The sequence below is a fragment of the Nelusetta ayraudi genome, unplaced genomic scaffold (assembly GCF_046127955.1).
Source record: "Nelusetta ayraudi isolate G7.1 ecotype Tasmania unplaced genomic scaffold, CSIRO-AGI_Nayr_v1 ptg000004l, whole genome shotgun sequence".
Taxonomy (NCBI): Eukaryota; Metazoa; Chordata; class Actinopteri; order Tetraodontiformes; family Monacanthidae; genus Nelusetta; species Nelusetta ayraudi.
The window spans coordinates 6,292,481-6,310,613 of record NW_027466054.1 but is presented as its reverse complement, the minus strand read 5'-3'; the positions used below and the strand labels follow the sequence as shown (position 1 = coordinate 6,310,613).

The window sequence follows — 18,133 nt, the reverse complement described above, 5'->3', positions numbered from 1 at the left end:
ACAACCACACCATGTTCAGACTCACTTCAGTTCTGATGATCAATTCTGATGCTTGCTTGTTCCCAAATAATGTATTCTGAGAAGACAATGGAATTATTTTATACTGGTTGCCAGAACTGTTGAAGTTTGGCTTTCTGAATTTGCAATAAGCTGTCTGTCATGCTGGTCTGATTCGGTGAGCTTCCAGCCAGCCTGTTCTTCTTACATGACTACCATAAAAGCCTTATGCTGCTTCTTCTTCCCTGTAGCTACATGAAGAGCCTGGGTCAGAGAGCTGAACAGCCCCCAGGGCACAAATCATATTGATCAAATCTGAAAACGTAGACGGGTTAGTTAGGGTGGAGGCCACGAGTAAAGCAGAAACAGGTCAAAGCATCCCTGTCTGACACCGCCCACTGGTTGCACGAGCGCAGCAGCCTATTGCGCGTCTGAGGATCAGCTTATTTATCCAGGACTACAAGCTGAGCGGAACCACGGGCGCTGCGAGAGCTAGACAGATTAAAATCCTCTCATAACACCGCCGAGAGTGTCGGGAAGCCCCCAGTGGGACGTGATCATTTTACAGCGATCAATCCGAAACGCGTAGAGAATATTTTGCATAATTCAAGGCCAAACGTCTACTGATGATGATGGATAAAACGCTACGGCCACCGGGAATTGCGGTGTATGAATTATGGATATCATTGCATACATTGTGGTAACTTAAGTTGTTAGTATGATTCGACATGGCAGGGGCCAGACTTGACCGTACACAGCACTACGACCCCCCACTCCCACCCCCCACCCCACAATGGTGGCGGCTTCTAGCACTCTAATCCAGATCCAGATTCGTGAGTGAAGATCTCGGGCGACCTCATTTTTCATTCCCCGCCGCCTTTTGCGGAGAGAATCCAAACACTTCACCCCAAAGTGTTTGTTGTGTATGCTCGGGATGTCTCGATGATGCTGACCTGGATATGAATATAAATAAACACGGAAACTCATCTGGGGATGGTGCATCGCCTCCAGCGAAGGAGTGTGGCTGGCATTGTGCGTTTACAGCTGGATCCCAATTAATCTGGCGCCTTCTTCCAATTTCCACGTATTGCTACACTAAACATGCTACCGCGAGACGGAACGGGTACACGCTAGACATTCCTTGTGATCTAAACATTCTTTTCATTACATAACATAAAGGGGCGTCCCTGTTAGATAACCTAAAAAGCTGGATTCCGGTGTTGTAGTTGCACAGTTTTGCTATCAACAAATGCATAACGTAATTATGAAAGAAGGGAAATTCTGTCACATTTTACAAGTAAAGTGTTTTTCATCTAATTTAATTTTTAGTGCGAAAAAAATTGTTTTATTTTGTCTGTGAAGGTGGATTTTTAAACTGCCAACTTGGCCAGGAGACTCTGCATCTTCATGGTAAAGAAAAGGTTAAAATAAAGTTTAATAAAAAAAAAAATGCATTATTATGCATTTCCAAACATTAGCCTGGTATTTTAGTCCAATATTCTGCCTCCTTACTCCCTCGATGTCTATGCCAGGCGCTAATGGTAGCATCACTCACACCTTGAAACTCACAGCCAACCTATAATTGCTCCTCCAGAGTTCATCGTGAGTGTGACATGCCGCCCAAGCTCCACCACAACCTGTGTCAGGGCCTCAGAAGCATTTGACGCCGAGGTGTGACTCCGCTTCCCTTCCACTGACACAGAGACGCATGGAGGGTTTCAGAGACACCTCATGGTGCCAATATTTAACATGGCGATGTTCGTTTCTTCACCCTCCCACAGCGTCATCTGCTAACGTCGGGGAGGGTCCCAGCTGGGCCCGGACTTACTGTCCAAGCATCATCCACTGTGTGTACACTTTGCTTGTGTGTGGCCGCGGAGCGTACACTCTCGCTTGGCACAGGGGCGAAGCCGAAGGACTAAAGGTCGGAGCCAAAGGTGTCTTCCTGTGGGAGGCCGTGATCGGTTTGGAGTGTATTTTACGTTTCTTCAGCAACATGGAGTACCGTGTTTTAAATGGATATTTAATGGTTCTGTTGATACAACACTGCATCTCTAAAGGTAGGGCAGGAAAGTTTTGACAGTGACCGTCAACCTATTTTTCTATTTTTCAGAAATGTGCCATTGTTGCACATACAATAGCCGTGTACATGCATGTTTTGGAGTACGTTTTAAAATCGGTATGTGTGTTGAGACAAAAGGCCTCAAAATAAATAACGCAGGATTTCAAAAGCAATCAACTATATGGAGCCAAACTTCTCCGCGGCTTCATGTAATTGTGCTAAAATGCACCAGCAGCAACAACATCACCTGTGATAATCATCACCATCACATATTTCCTACCACCACTGTGCCCTCTGCAAATGAAATTTGCTAACTTCTCTTTAGGTCTTTCCAGCTCTGTCCAGCCCTCCACAGCGGGTACCCTCCCTGAAGACCAGGCTATGCTCCAGGAAGCAGAGCTGCCCTCTGCAGAGGTTGTACCCGTGGTGTCACCACCAAGCCTGGAAGAGGTGCATCAGGCCGTGCAGGAGGCCTCTGAGCAGGTGGAGGGTCGTGGGGCAGGGGAGGTGCTGAAGGAGCTGCTGGAGAGGGTGGTTGAGGCGGCTCTGGGGCAGGTGGAAGGAGGAGGAGGAGGCGACGCAAGAGACGATGAGGCCGTGGAAGAGGAAACGCTGGGGGCTAGAGAGGAAGAAAGTGAAGTTGACACAGAGGAAGCAGAGGAGGGTCAAGTTGTGGCTGTCAGTGACAGCGGGGAGGAAGAGGAAGAGGAGGAGGAGGACGTGGAAGCACATGAGGATGCCCCCGAAACGGAGGAAGGAGCTCCGGGGGGAGAAGCTGAGGCTGCAGCAAAACCTCTGGAGGCGCACGTGGCAGATGTGGGAACTGGAGGCAGTGAGACAGAGGAAGTGCAGCTACTCAGCGAGCCTCTCGACGACGTAGTGGAGGGCACCGCAGCTGCTGTGGAAGAGGCAGCAATGGTGGAGGAAACGGGGTCGGACACCGTCGAGCAGCAGGTTGAGCCGTTGGGAGCAAGAGAGGAGGTTGACACAAACGACGGGGAGCAAACTCCACTCGACATAGAGGAGGCAGTCGGTTCAGACTCGGTCTCAGAGGTCGGGGCTGAGGAAGTATCTCAAGCGAGTCCAACACCAGAGGAAGAGGCAGAGGAAGGGGATGCTGCAGTAGCATCTCCCGATAACGGTGAAGTGGAGTCCGTGCAAACCGTTGCAGGAGGGCTGGTCGAGGCGGAGGAGGAGACCAACACGGTGGGGGCCACGGCCGAACAGGAAGAACAGGACGTACAGAACATTTTAGTGGGGGAGGGAGGAGCTCCTGAGGTCGCCGAAGCTGAAGACATGTCAAGGACAGAAATGGAGGAGGCGGGCGAAAGTGTTGTTGAGGAGGAATCAGTGGCATCAATTCATGAGGAGCAGGGTGGGCAGCAAGAGGAGGGAGAACAGGCTGCTGTGGATGCCTCACAAGATAGTCAAGAAGAGGATCAAGGTGAGAAAATGTTTCACCAAACAAACTATGGATAGAAAAACCTTTGTTATGCGAAATTCCCTCAACCAAAGTTTTTGTAGCAGCAAATATGTGTCACTGGCCTCTCTTGAGTTCCTCTGAAACAAAGGCAGTCAAGTTGCTCTAGCTTTTAGAAAATGTGTGCTAGAACATAAGGTTCTGGAAATCTGCAGGTAATGCAGGTAGGTTAGGATGCCGGAAGCTAGCGTTTTTACAGGAGGCTGTAAAGTAGTTAAATACACACTTTTTGCCCCACTGGAGTTGAGAGAAAAAAACTCCATATAAATATGATGTTTTTTACAAAAGTTTGTCAGCCTGTTCAGTTTTACATCAGACGTTAAAAGTTTTGTTTAACTATGAGAGGCTAAATGTGTAAAAGTCAATATAGGATGTCTATGAGCGTTAAATGTAGGTCAAATTACCCTAAGGTTAATGTGGTCTTTATCTTAAAACATCCTGTTAGTCTGCACTCTGGAGCTTTGGCTAAGCTCATGTTGTTTGCACCTTGACCCACTTTAAGTTCACAATGCATTTAAATGAGAATTTAAATCCCTGTAATACACTTAACAATGATATTATTTACCAGCTGAGCCTGGCCCTGGAAAACTGAAATGTCCAGGCCTTGCTGGGTTTTATTCTGTAAACTTGATTGATCTGCAGAAAACAGCATTTTGTTTGCAACTTCTAGCGAGAAGCTAGCTTTTAAGCTTTCAGGTAAAACTTGTAACGTTGACGTTTGTTTTACTGGTGCCGGTTGAGCTGGACGAAAACAAGGAGGTCTCAGTCTCAGATTTAAGAAGGGTAGCACTTTGTGTTTAAGCACACATAATAATGGTGAGCTGCCTAATGTGGAGCACCGAGGGAATGTTCTGTGACATGTATAAAAGCTATTTAGCATTTTGCTACTTTAGTATCATTATGTCGACAGCACATTGTGTAAGTGTAAGTCACTAAGATACTGCTGACTAATCATTTCCACCAGCAGCACATTTACGTTCTGCTCCACATTCTATATGCCTCCCCAACAAACCCCTAAACCTCGGCCCCTTGCTTCATTTTCATATGTGTGCCACATACCAAACCCTTCTTGCAGAGGTGCTGCTGATCCCTGACCCCAAGCCTGAGGAGCCCGACGCCATTATAGAGCAAAGCCTTGAGAGCCAGGCTCCAACTACAAGCCTGTCGTTAGGTGGAGGTGTGGATATGGGAGAAAACACCCTGCTTGAGGAGTCCAAAGCTGACAACGAGATCATCACCCCTGCTGATGACCATGTGGACCATGAGCCTGCTGCCGCCCAGCCGACCCTGGATAACTTTGTGAAGGATCCTGAAGTTGAGGAGCCTGAAGTCATAGGGGAGGAGCCAGGGGAGGTCAAGGAGCTGGTGGAAGATACAGCTGAGAGCCCAGGTATCACACACACACATATATCAACGCAAGTCCGTGAATGCACTTTGATTGCTCACTGTAGGGAGATTCTCAGAGCTGCTTTTTAGACTATAAATTGGTTTGGCGGTGTATTGCAGCAGATTTACAGCAGCTTAAAAGTTGGGGAGAATATAGAAAGAGCTACTGCCAAGAAATAACACAGATGGCCAAATTAAAGTGGTTCTATTAGATTCAGGAGCAAAACTGTTCCTACTGGTAGGGATGGACTGCCAGTGGGATCACCACATCAGATTATAATAATAGTTTTGCTTCCTTATTTATTCCCTATTTATATTTCTCCTTCTGCTCCAGTACTATGACTTTCTTGACATTAAAATCCAGGTTTGTTGAAAACAGCAGAAGCTGAAGTTCAAGCGATCCTTTCGTCCTTCTTGGGCAAAGCAGAGGGATAGTGTGAGGTCTTGATTTGATGTGCACCTCTAAATCTGCTGACCTGCAGCCGTCCTTGTCCTTGTTATATATCTCTTGTAGAGACAAGTGAGCTGGGACTGGAGGCTTGGAAGATTGGCGCCATTTTTGCCGCAGTCTTCCTGGCTTTGGAGACGACGGCCGTCCTGATTTACCTCGTCAGATGCCGTGACAAAAACAGGTGGATGACACTGGCCACTCAAAATGTAACAATCAGGAGCGCAATTGTGCGAAAGTATGTCTACAGGAATTAATACTTCTTCAATCCAACATCCAACCCTATGCACAGTTTTATTAATGCAAATTATAAAATCCAACTATTTCTTTTTATATAAGAGATATCGGTAAAAGCAAAATTAGGTCAAACTTAAATTAAAAATAGTTTCAACCCTGATGTTGATCATCATATTTGGTTTTTTTTTATTCAATTTTGAGTCTGGCTCTTAATCCTTCTCTTTATTTTTTATGAATGGCAAATAATCTATAGTCTGCACCCACATCTTGCGCTTCCTCTCTGATAGCCATAATAACTGATTTGATTGCTTATACTACTAACAGCAATAGTATCACAGATGGGACTTACAGCCGCGCTAGAACGTGATTGGCTCTGATGTTGGCCAAACTGCTGCCGCTAACACTTACACTCTGAAAGAGAAGAGCACTTTGCTCTGCACTGGTTAAGTATTTCGGTCACTAAAGACAACGGCCTCTCTGTGATATGTTGTGCTAGTGTGACTATTTTTCCAACGTGGCCCAACTCAATATGTTGTTAATTTGAAAAAGGAGAAGGGTCAGCAGCAGCAGAAGCATCAGCAGTAATAACTGAGATTTTGTGTTTGTTTGCGTTGGTGTGTGTGTGTGTGTGTGTAGTGCCCTGGCAGCTCAGCGGACATGTGAGGAAGGTGGTGTCGAGCCAGAGGCGGCAACGGGAGGCGACTGCAGCGACGACACTCTCCTTGCAGGAAATGGCGACACTCAGCTGTATGTTAATTTATCTAAAACTATCTCATCCAGATTGGGATTTAATACATTGTGTGAAAAAATACTAAGGGTTCTCGGATCCTACTACTGTCCCTTGTCATGCTTGTCAAACAATCATGTTAAATTAGGCACAAAAGGCACATAAATCTCCATTATAACTTCCCAGGCTAGAGCCCACACACATTCAGACACCATGTTCTTATCCCCTTCCAAATATGTGAAAGGTCCAACCAAGCATAAGTTTTAGCAGGAAGCCAAAAGGGCTTAACATTTAGTTTGCATTAAAAATATGTATACATATACATCACAGTATGTAATGTATATGTTAAGGTATCTCTAGGCTTCTTTCCCATCTCTTGAGGTTCTCCACTTTCTAAACGGACTTCTTCAGTATCAGTGCCCTGGTGCCCAACACTAGCAAGCTGTCACACTTGTCCATACTCATGTAACTACATTTGGTGCGTTGACCTGAAAACCTTTTGGTTCATAGGACCCACCAGTTGTACGCTCCTCAGCTGATTCCTTGCTTGCAGTATGTGCTCACGGAGGCTGTTCACTGGGTCACATGAGAGTGTGCAGGTCTTGTGAACCAAAGCATTCTTTGGGTAATACAACTCTTTCTGCTAATCAGACCAGTTGGGTCTTGAATCGGTAATAAGCCATGTACATGCGTGCAGAAATAATGGTGCAAGAATGTTGGCGAAAAACGTGGAAGTATGCATGGGTGTCCATATACAAGGGCATGCAAAAGGAGTTGCTGTGAGTGGGTGTCTGTTGCTTCTGTGTGACTGTAGCTGTTTAACGCAATAAAAAGGGAAGTTGAGTGTGTTCAGAGCGCAGACGATAACAAAGCAACGCTGAATTATTTAACAGTCAACAGTCATCTTCAAATGTGTTCTTGTTAGGAGTTTTCATAGCTGCAGATGCCGTCCAGTTGTCACTGAAAGAGAGAATCACTAAAGAAACTGGCTTTTGGGGCGATTATCAAATATTCACTTTTTTCAAGAGGAGTCTATCACAGCAGCCGAGGCATCCAGAAGCTGCAGGCCAAAGCAAGCAAATAAAAGCGTAGATAAAGTAGAATCCACGGGAGAACTTAAAGCTATATCCCTTTAGCTGCAGTTCAGCAGGAGTACGCAGCGGGGGTCACAATGCAATCACAAGGAGGCCCTGGAAACGACATTGCAGACCTGCTCAGCTGTAACCCGCCAGCTGTTGAACAAGCTCGCCTTTATTTCTCCTCTGTTAGCACGAGTGGCATCATACATCATGCACTCAGCCTGTAAGGGAAGCAGGAGAGGTGGGGCCAGAGTGGGACAAACGTCTGACTTAAAATTCAGATTTTTCCGATTTTCCAAACGAAAAAACTAACAAAAAAAAACCACAGATGCCAAACAATCTGGTTCCTTTTGGACAGTCAAAATAAAACAGAAATGGTAGATGTCATGTTAGGCAGGCAACAGACTAAATACTAAAGCTACAGAGGGCTGACTGACTGATAAACGCTCTCTGCTTTACCCTTTAGACATCCAGACTAACTCTGAGATAGCAGCCTGTGTAGCCTCCGGGGTAAATCAGCGAGGTCAACGCTCAATTTCTTTTCTGCAAGACACCCTCTTCTGCAATTAGTCAATAACACCCAGAGATCTATTTATATCCGTCAGTGTCATTGCCCCCAACACATCTCCTTTTACCGCAGTTTCTCCATCTGGCGTAGAAGTCAAATATTCATATTTATTACATAGAAAACCTGTACTCTACAACACTCACAAATATAAATACCTTAAGATACAGCTATAACAAAGCACATTTTCCCAAAAGGATTAATAAAGTATTCTCAAAGTATTCAAATGCTGCATAACTGAATGGAACAGAGCCTTGAATATTAGCTATTTAAAGCTCTGGGTATGCTAAGCCAACTATGTATTTCTGAATTGGTTGCTGTGATTCTATACGTGGAGTGTTTAATGTGCTACAGACATAATAGCCCCATTCCAAACTGCATATTTCTGTATTCAAAACACTGCATTTAAAGTATTTAAATGCAGTGTTTATTGAACGGGATTGGGGTGTAGCCAAGATCTCACAGCATCTCTCAGCCACTTGCATGCAAGTTTGAAATCAGCACAGACTGGCATTGCAGCAGAGTAAGGAAAAAAAGAGGAGACATATTAGATCAGACTTACAGCACCTGTTCAGACAGGCAGAGGTGCAGGGATTTATAGTCAAAGAGATTAGATATGATGTCAGTGTACTTTTTTACTTTTTTCCTCTACCTTTGCCTGGCTACATCACTGTGCACAAGCAAATCAATCAACAGTGTCAAGCAAATATTGAAGATTTAAGCACAAAATATGTTCCTGCCCGACAAGGAGAATGCTTAGGCAAGGAAGATACAAGTGAGGCATTTAGAAGACAAAAGTGGAGCTTATAAAACGGGATGGTTGTTGGGAAAGTTGTTGCTTAACCCTGCTTTAAAATGAATTATCACGCACTGCTTTTTTTGCATGAACCGAGGCTAAGCTAATCAGTGCAAATGTTATCATCTGAGTTAGTATGAAGGTGAGGTGGTTGACAGTCAGTATTGCTTCTTGTTGGTCTGACGGTTTGAATAACTCTAATGCCATTATATGTAATGCAGTATTTATCCTGTCGAGAGAAAGATACACAGTTTTCCCTCTTTGAATGATTAAGTGCTGCCAGTTTGCAATTACTGGATGGACTGTTTTATCATAGTCACTGCTAAGAGATAGGGACAACTTTGAAGAAGACAATTTATAAATAAACGTAATGGTGTTTAAGTCCTCAGTGCCACCTTAAGCATATATGAGTTATGAGCTCTTTAGCCAGCTAGCGAAGCTGCATTCACACCAAACTGACGAATGTTCGAACGTCAATACACACAATGCATGATGCACAATGTGACCTCAGCAACACACTTCTCATGTCAGAAGCAATGCAACAGTGCAACGCTTGGAAAAAGTCATATGTATGTATGTATGCATGTAATGTGTCAATCAAGAGTTTGTGATTTGAGACACAACTGATGGGTTGTTGCCTTTTGAATATGGAACTGTAAGCTCACTTGTTTCAAAGAGATTCTATTGCATGCCTGCTGACCGTAATTATGATGATGACTGCCAACTTCCCTCCTGTCATCTCCCCCAGGATCGCAGCACTTGACTCATCCGATATGGCCTCCACCTTGGCCCAAAACAATGAGCAGCATGAAGGGGACCAAGCAACTACCATGTCTGACCTCCCACCGCCCAGCTCAGCGGAGGAGACGACCAACGCTGGCTCGGGACCAGATTCCTCACAGGACCTCAGGACTTCCAGTCTCTAGGGGCATCCGCGTGTTTTCCTATGTTCCTACTGTATTCTAATAAATATTCCAAAAAGCCACTCTTCTCCACTACACCCATTCAGTTTATCCAATGAACCACACTTCCCTCACCAAGCCGACACTGATTCTCGCTGAATAACTACTGTGCATGTAACAAATGATTTGTGTGGCTGTGCTGCAATTGCCTTTGTGAGTGTATGTTGTCGAGGAAGAAAGAGGACACTAAAAGATTTTGACTGTGCATTGGTCAGCACATGTGAATCAGTGACATCAGCGAGGTACACGTATTTAAAATGCTGTGTGTTTATGTGTGTGCTTGGAATTTAAAATGTGTGGATGATGTTTTGTGTGTGCAAGTTTCCTGGGCGAGGCTGAGAGGTGGCATTTTCTGCTGACCATATCAGCCATGCTGTACAAACCTGTTAAACACATTGTATAAAAACGTGTTTTCATTTGTATTCTACTTTTTTGCCCCACTCAACCTTTGTGTCGTCATTTATAATTCACTCTACTGAAATAAAATTATGACCAATGTCATCTATTTTGTGGCTGCAGTCACGGTCATTCTCTGTGAGTGACAAATGCTTTTTTTTTAACACACAATCACGCTTTTTCCTTATATATCAAAACTACCATTTTACACCTGACTACCTCCGCAACAAGCAAACAATCGCTCAGTTGAAAGTGGCTATATTTACTGGAGTATGACTTGAGCATGAACGCTGTCCCACAGTTGACTATATTATTGTCTGTGTGGCCCACAGACTGGCGTCATTTGTGTTTTGATCACAAGGTACATGAATGAGTGTTTGAGAACCTACTTGGACCCTTGAGTGTTTCCAAGTATTTAGTGCGTGTGTGAGTGTCTGCGCGTGTGTGTGCGTGCTTACACAAGGTCTGGTCATGCGCCCGGTAGCTATTTAAGCCAGGAAATAAGAATGGGCCCACTCTTGGGGGTGCTACAGTTCTGCAAACGGAGAGGAGCAGCATGCACAGTCAGAGGTAGGGACACACCACCGATGCTCCTAACTGCTTGTTTCAGATTCATTTATAAGAGACTGTTGACAGGGTTTAATAATAATCAAGAATACGCAGAGTGAGAGTGATTGTGTCTTATTGGGTCATGCATTCACTAATTCATAGGATGCTGCGTCCTTGCAAAAGATTACACACTCCCTTTGCTCAAGAGTTTCTAATTATCCCTCTGATCGTCGGCTGACGGTTATCACTCTTTTGTTGTGAAGCATTTGTTCCTGCCACTCCTTTGTTCATCGCCCCGCCAAGCAAGCCCCCAAAGGCAAGCGAAAAAAACTCAACTCCAGATGAAGGGGTTAAAGCGAATCATGTCGTCGACATCTATTGTTGAAAGCCTTTCTGAACTTGTGAGAGCTGAAAGCTAATGGATTTGTAAATTATGAATAGCAACTCGCATGCTGCCAGCAGTGCCGCCTAACAAGTGCAAGGACTGATGTTTGGGAGTAATTCTGAAAAAAAGGAGATTTAACAAGACGCTACTGTGAGTTGTTCTGAGGCTCAATTGAAGTTTGTAACTGAAGTGTATTAACTTTTTCTTTGACTTGTCTACGTAACCATGGGTACAGACGTTAGCTCTAACAACTCTAAAGGAGAAAAGAGAGTGACTCAAACAAATCCCGACATGCAAACTCGCTCTGCTCCCACTGTGTTTCTAACCCCGACCCACTCGTTCTTTCCATTAAGCATGTGGAGAGCGGGCCTCCTGGTGATGGCGCTATGTGCCACCCTGACTTTGGCCCAGTTTCCCCGGGAGTGTGTCACACCCCAGGGGCTGCAGAGTGGCCAGTGCTGCCCGTCCCTGTCCGGAGCGGTGGGTGACGAGTGCGGTGCCAGCACAGGGAGAGGTCAGTGCGTAAGCATTGCCGCAGACAGCCGCCGCCACGGACCCCAGTACCCTTACTCAGGCCGCGATGACAGGGAGAGGTGGCCGCTGAGGTTCTTCAACCGCACCTGCCAGTGCAACGGCAACTTCACCGGCCACAACTGTGGGCGGTGTCGACATGGCTTGACTGGACCAAACTGTGACCAGAGGATTTCAGTGGGTAAGCAGAATTCTTTTTACAGTGTTGGGCTTCAAGATTTGCAGCGGTGAACACGAAGAGAATCAAGGCTGTGATAATTAGAATGTAGGGAAAGAAACTTAAATGATCATTTCTAATTTCAGCTGTCCTGCTCATGTTGTCTTTGCCTCTCGTTCTGTTAACTCTCATGCAGTAAGGAGAAATATCATGCAGATGAGCTCGGCCGACAAGCAGGCCTTTGTGAATGCACTGGATCAAGCCAAGAGGACCGTCCACCCTGACCTGGTCATCTGTACACGACGGTGTGTAGTAAAAAAAAAAAATGATGATTGAAAAAAAAAATTATGATGTTGTTCATGTTGAACAAATTCATAGAATCAAGACTTGGAATTGTTAAACTGTGCATTTTCTAGGACTAGAACCTGTGGGTTTTGCCTGGTCAGACCAGCAAATTTTACATAACTACAAAAAGGTACCTATGATGACTTTTCAAAGGCTGAAACTGAATTAGTTTTAAAAAAAAAAAACCTAATTGTTATGTTTTCTATGGAGGAAAGAGAATTAACAGCTTAGGCAAGAGGAGTAAAATGAATCCATATTCTTTTCATTAACAGTAGATAAATCTGTGAATAACCCCACCTCCAAGCCATTTGAGGATTACGGTGCATTCATTTTTTAAGTGATTCCCTGCTTCAGGTAGGAAAGTCTTTTAAACCTCCTGATGGAAAAATTACATTTCTTCTGTGTTAATGGACAAGCCCAAGACCCTCATTATGGGCCCATTTGTTTCCCTGAGGCAAGAAGCCAACACCACGTGTGCCAAATGGCACCGCAGCTCACAGCATATATCCTTATAGGTCTGATCAACAGATGTGTGTAAGTGTGTTTTGAGGGAGCTTCTGTTTCTGAAATAAGAAAAATCAATAAATTCAAAAAACGTTTGGTTTCATCTGCAGGTACCAGGAGGTGATGGGACCAGATGGAAACACCCCTCAGTTTGAGAACATCACCATTTACAACTATTTTGTTTGGACCCACTACTACTCAGTCAGCAAAACCTTCATGGGGCCAGACCAAGTTAGCTTTGGAGGGGTGGACTTTTCCCACGAGGGTCCCGGTTTTGTCACCTGGCACCGATTTCACCTGCTGCAACTGGAGAGAGACATGCAGGTGAGCGCAGGGAGAGGCTATGTATTGTGAGAGAATGCAAGGATAGTTTGCAACAAATGAGTGAATAAAGTGGCCTGGCATGCCAGCTGGAATGTTTTCTAAATCCTTTGGATTTATCTGAATCATCCATCTGGTAAGGAGCACGTTGCGGTCATAAAGGGGATCCCCCCCCTTAATAAAGAGTGATTGGATGACTCGTCTGTCTATCCCAGTCAACGTGGGCAAAATGAGAGGCTCCCATGGCAGCGTGTTGCACCAATGTGACGTGGCAAGCCAAGAAGCACTGTAGTGTATCAGAATCAGAATCAGAATCTGCATACTTTATCCTGACATTACAAGAGAAAGCTAAGAAAAGAAGAGGCAACTGAAACTAAAGGAAGGAAACAAAATTCAAGACTTGGGGCAAACGTGAAAAGAGTACTAGACAAATCAACAGCACTTACAAATAAACAAGGCTATCTTACAGAATGACAACATAAAACTACTGTCATTAAATATACTGTATATACAAGTTTTTGAACTAAAACAGTGCAAGACAATTAAACAAGTTGAAGATTGTTAGAGAAGGGATGGTAGGATAGGAGATAAACGCAACGGTTGTATTCTTGTCATGGTTTCTGCCTCCTAGTATTTTTTTTCAGCCTCTCCACTGTATTGTAGGATATGCTGGGAGACCCCACGTTTGCTCTGCCCTACTGGAACTTTGCCATCGGGGGCAGCGACTGTGACATTTGCACCGATGACCTGATGGGAGCCAGGAGCTCCTTCGACATGAGCTCTCTCAGCCCAAACTCCATCTTCTCCCAGTGGAGGGTCATCTGCGAGAGCGTGGAAGACTATGACACCCTGGGCACCGTCTGCAACAGTGAGTGGGGACGTTTCAGCGGCACCGGGTGAAGGGGGGATGGGAGGGTGATGAGAGCTCATAAAGAGATCATGCAGAACATAAGCCGCTATAAATAATACCTCACAGCTGTTGTGCTGGATTCAACATGGCTGGCTGCTGCCACGGTTTGTTTGAAAGTGCTGGGCTCGTTAAGCAGCTTCACGCTGGTTTGCTTGGAGCGTCCAAAGAACCACATACTGCATCCTTAAAGCTTGACTTGAAATTCTTTTCTTCCTCTTCCTCTTTTTTTTTTTTTTTTTTTTTAATTAAGCAGGCCTAATTACTCGGTCTCAGACACCAGAACACAAAGTGGCTTTTCAAGTGTAAATTCCCCAATGGGCCAAGCGGTTTAAAAACTAGAATAAAGCGGCTCTGTGTGGCAAAGCAATAATCTGGACTTTAATTCATCAGATTTGCCTGGATTGGATCTCCTTCCAAACTGGCACCTGACTACAATCGCGACATCCGCTCTGTGTTTGCGAAACATATTTCTTCCGCCCCGACCCCACCACCTATTGCCGCGGACTAATCAAATCAATCCTCTTTTTCTTGGGAGCCCGACTTTAGCACACTGAAGGGCGGGAGGGGGGTCGGGGCTTCGCTTCCTCCCCCCTCGTGTGCATGAAGAAAAGAGGGAATTTGGTAGCAGGTAGAACATGTGAGTGAGCTGTCTCATTAATCCCCTCCGAGAGTCGTGACGGGCCTGGTATTTCCTGCACCAACAAGCAACGTCTCCTTAAATGGGTTAAGGGGTTGCCTCATTTGCGCATGAGCTCGTCGAAGGCAGGAATCTAGCAGTCGACTGGTTTCTTTGATCTGAGGGAATAATCTTCAAACAGACAGACAACGGCGTTGTGTAGCCTTCTGTTTATCTGGCAACGTGCATGTTTGTGCGTGTGTGTGTGTGTGTGTGGGGTGTGGGGGGGATGGAAAAAGAAACTTGTGTTCAGTCACTCGCCTCCATTGAGTTTTGGGGAACCGTCATCCTGTCATGTTTTCAGAACTCATCAAACTAGTCTAGACTCCCACACAGAATGAGAGCGCTTTCGAAAAAAGGGGGATGAAAAAAAACGTTCATATAATTTATAATAAGCTGCTCTCGTTTATGTTGAGTCTTCTCGCTCTTTATTCAAAGGATAAAGCACAAGTGTTCCGTGGCCGTTCAGAGTCCAAGCCCATTCCGAGTCAATTGCGTCGCTTCCAAGCGTGATCTCTCCTCTTCTTCTTCTTCTTCTTCCTCTTCTTCTTCTTCTTCTTCCCGCCCAGACACAGAGACCAGCCCCATCAGGAGGAACCCGGCGGGCAACGTGGCCCGGCCCATGGTGCAGAGGTTGCCGCAGCCCCAGGATGTTCTGGATTGTCTGGAGCTCAACACCTTCGACACGCCGCCTTACTACTCCACCTCCTCGGAGAGCTTCAGGAACACTATTGAAGGTGCGCAATGTCAGAGTGGACTGAGCCAACCCCCCTCTCGTCAGTCACGGAGGGATTTTCTGGTTTCCGCCACAAAGCTGCTGCTCTGTGACGGAGCCAGAGAAACACAAACTAAAGCCTCCGCCCACGTGCATATGGTTCACTCAAAAAAAATAAAAAAAACGGTGCTTATTGTTTCTAATTTTGGAACTTTAATTTCCGGGGGTTTCTTCTCTCCATTTTTTCCCCATCTAGGCTACAGCGCCCCCCAGGGGATGTACGACCCCGTGATCCGCAGCCTCCACAACCTGGCCCATCTCTTCCTCAACGGGACGGGCGGACAAACTCACCTCTCGCCCAACGACCCCATCTTCGTCCTGCTGCACACCTTCACCGACGCCATCTTTGATGAGTGGCTTGGCAGGCACCAACCAGGTGGATTTCACAGACGCCGCAGGGCAGCACCTCGAGTTCCCCCGAGCTTTGCACGGATAGATAACACCTTTTAATACCTCAACCTGCAGGCGAAATTGTCTACCCTGAGGAGAACGCCCCAATCGGCCACAACAGCAGATTCAACATGGTGCCTTTCTGGCCACCCGTCACCAACGCTGAGATGTTTGTCCCCGCCCCAGTGAACCTGGGATATTCCTATGAGGTCCAGTGGCCAGGTGAAGAACATGCACACAAAAGCACAAACACACCCCACAGCGAACCCTGTTAACTTTTGCCTGTTCTTCCACAGTTCGCGCTTACACCCTTTCCGAGATCATCACCATCGGCATCGTTGCGGCAGTGCTGGTGTTGGCCGTGGTGGGCGGAGTCATCGCCTGTGCGGTGCGCGCTCGGTCCTATCGCTCGGCCGAGGCCCTGGAGCCTCTGCTGGGAGACACTTTCCGTCGCTACTCAGAGGACGACCGGCGTTTTGACAAATCCCAGTCTGTTGTCTAAACCCGAGCCTCCCTCCAGAGGCCCTAAGATTTTTCATGCATTTTTTTTATTCCCTTCCCTTCTAATAAAGTTTTGAACCCAGACTTTTAGACAGTTGGTGCATTTTCTGGAAATTGCATGGCTGGTAGGTACTTGTACGTCCCATTTTTGTGTAGCAGAAAATATGTAACAAAAACTAAAGTCTGACAGCCAGAAGCTGCACAGCTTTTAATCCATGGGCAATTAGCGAGCGGCAGACAACACAGAGGACTTTGCTCACCTTTGGTGTCCGCTCACAAGCCTGCACCCTTATGTTACCAGATTGCTCATGCAGAAAAAATGAAATGTTTGTCTTTTAAATAAATTCCACAGTTGAGCTCTGGAGTTACATCACATAAAACAATAATAAATAATCTGTCAAAAATAATAGAATGGTTGTGGAAAAAGGAATATGTTAGGGTTAAATTATTTTATTCACATATAAAAATATTTTTTTTGACTTTGATGCATCATGTAGATGACAACACAGCGATTAAACAGTGAAAGCCCTTTGAGGTCACTTTAAAGTGGAAAATAACGCAAGAAATAATGTTTTCTAACAGTAATTGGTCAGTCAAAGAACCATTGGCAGGAAATCTGTGCTAGAACACGGAATTCTGGATATCAGCCCTCTCATTTCAAACTGATGCCTGATACTGCGGCCTTGGTTTTTGTCCTCTTTCAAAAATGTGGAAGTTGCAACAATGCTTCATTGCTTGGAGAAGGCTGTTTACAGAAAGCTAAACATACTATTAATTGTATGAGACTGCTCCACTGCGGTCCAGCGGGAAAAATAAAGAACAGATAGCAGAAGTTCTCCAGGTACAATATGGGACATATAAAAAAGTTCAGGTTTGATGAATGAATGAATGGTTTGATAAGTAGGATAATTTGCTTTCTTTCCAAAATAAATACAGCACACAACATTCTACTAATAATAATACTAATACTACTACTACTACTAATAATAATACTACTAATAATAATACTACTAATAATAAATAATTATATTGCCTTTTTCAGAAACACATCTGTCAGGATTCATGTTTATGATCTGACAGCACTGCTTGGCAAGGCCCACGTAAAGCTTGCAAATTGACATTTTGCGCCTTAGGAGAAAAAAACTATAATGAGAAATAAAGAAAGAAAGCAAAATGAAAGAAACTTTTTTTTAAGATAGAAAGAAAATGTATGTGTTGTGACTTTTTAACAATGCAAGTAGTATTTGTTTCCGTATAAAAAAAACAAAAAACAAGTATTGAACCATATTAATATTAAATCTGAGGTGATGAGGGATAAATACATGTTCAACTAATTATACATGATCAACTTATTTTCAAAGCATTTTCTAAATTAATTTTCTCTCTAGAGAAACTAGAAAATTCGATTTTTATTAAGTGGAATGTTTTAATCTTTTTTTTTTTTTTTTTTTTTTGCACTCATGAATTCTCAATGAATCTAATCAAGTGTGACTGTATTAAAATGCTTCACGAGCGTTAACAGACCATAAGAGGTCTTAATTGAGTATTTTTGCCGCAGGCACAGAGGTGCTTGTCTGAAGCCTGGGGCGATGAGGGCATCAGACCCTGCAAATTTAGAATTTCCTCCTACTGAATGCCAGTCTAAAAAAAAACATACCAACACTGCCATCATGTGGTCATAAAACATAACTGTGGAAGGAACTTTGAACTGCAAAAGGAAATTTAGCTTTAAAAGAGCTACTCCTGTCTCCAGTGCGAAGTGACTAATACAATTTTATTCGGTCAATAAGAGCAAACAAAAGGATCAATATGACTTTCTGAGGTTAGTGTTCATATTTCTAAAGAAATGATATTGGAAACAATATTTTTTGAAAAGTAATTGACACAATTTTACACAAATCTTTGGTCCGAATTTTCTGTATTTTAAATTAAAAAGCCTAAAACTTAATTATAG

The 18,133-nt window shown here is 44.5% G+C and overlaps 2 protein-coding genes across 3 annotated transcripts; both read left to right on the top strand.

Annotated features, from left to right (window-relative positions):
* Positions 1 to 1,805: 1,805 nt before the first annotated feature.
* LOC142891535 (uncharacterized) lies at positions 1,806 to 10,266 on the top strand. Of its 2 annotated transcripts, XM_076031174.1 has the most exons (6): positions 1,812 to 2,057; positions 2,385 to 3,503; positions 4,615 to 4,929; positions 5,440 to 5,557; positions 6,247 to 6,357; positions 9,526 to 10,263. In XM_076031174.1, the coding sequence occupies exons 1-6, from the start codon at positions 1,994 to 1,996 to the stop codon at positions 9,701 to 9,703; spliced, it is 1,905 nt and encodes a 634-aa protein (XP_075887289.1). In that variant the 5' UTR covers positions 1,812 to 1,993; the 3' UTR covers positions 9,704 to 10,263. The 2 variants fall into 2 exon arrangements, with proteins under 2 accessions (XP_075887297.1, XP_075887289.1); XM_076031182.1 differs by lacking the exon at positions 6,247 to 6,357 and having other exon boundaries at positions 1,806 to 2,057; positions 9,526 to 10,266.
* Positions 10,267 to 10,575: 309 nt separating this feature from the next.
* tyrp1b (tyrosinase-related protein 1b) lies at positions 10,576 to 16,531 on the top strand. Its single transcript, XM_076040997.1, has 9 exons — positions 10,576 to 10,705; positions 11,423 to 11,781; positions 11,954 to 12,062; positions 12,717 to 12,930; positions 13,591 to 13,795; positions 15,083 to 15,250; positions 15,485 to 15,664; positions 15,754 to 15,900; positions 15,975 to 16,531. The coding sequence occupies exons 1-9, from the start codon at positions 10,692 to 10,694 to the stop codon at positions 16,178 to 16,180; spliced, it is 1,602 nt and encodes a 533-aa protein (XP_075897112.1). The 5' UTR covers positions 10,576 to 10,691; the 3' UTR covers positions 16,181 to 16,531.
* The last annotated feature ends 1,602 nt before the right edge of the window (positions 16,532 to 18,133 follow it).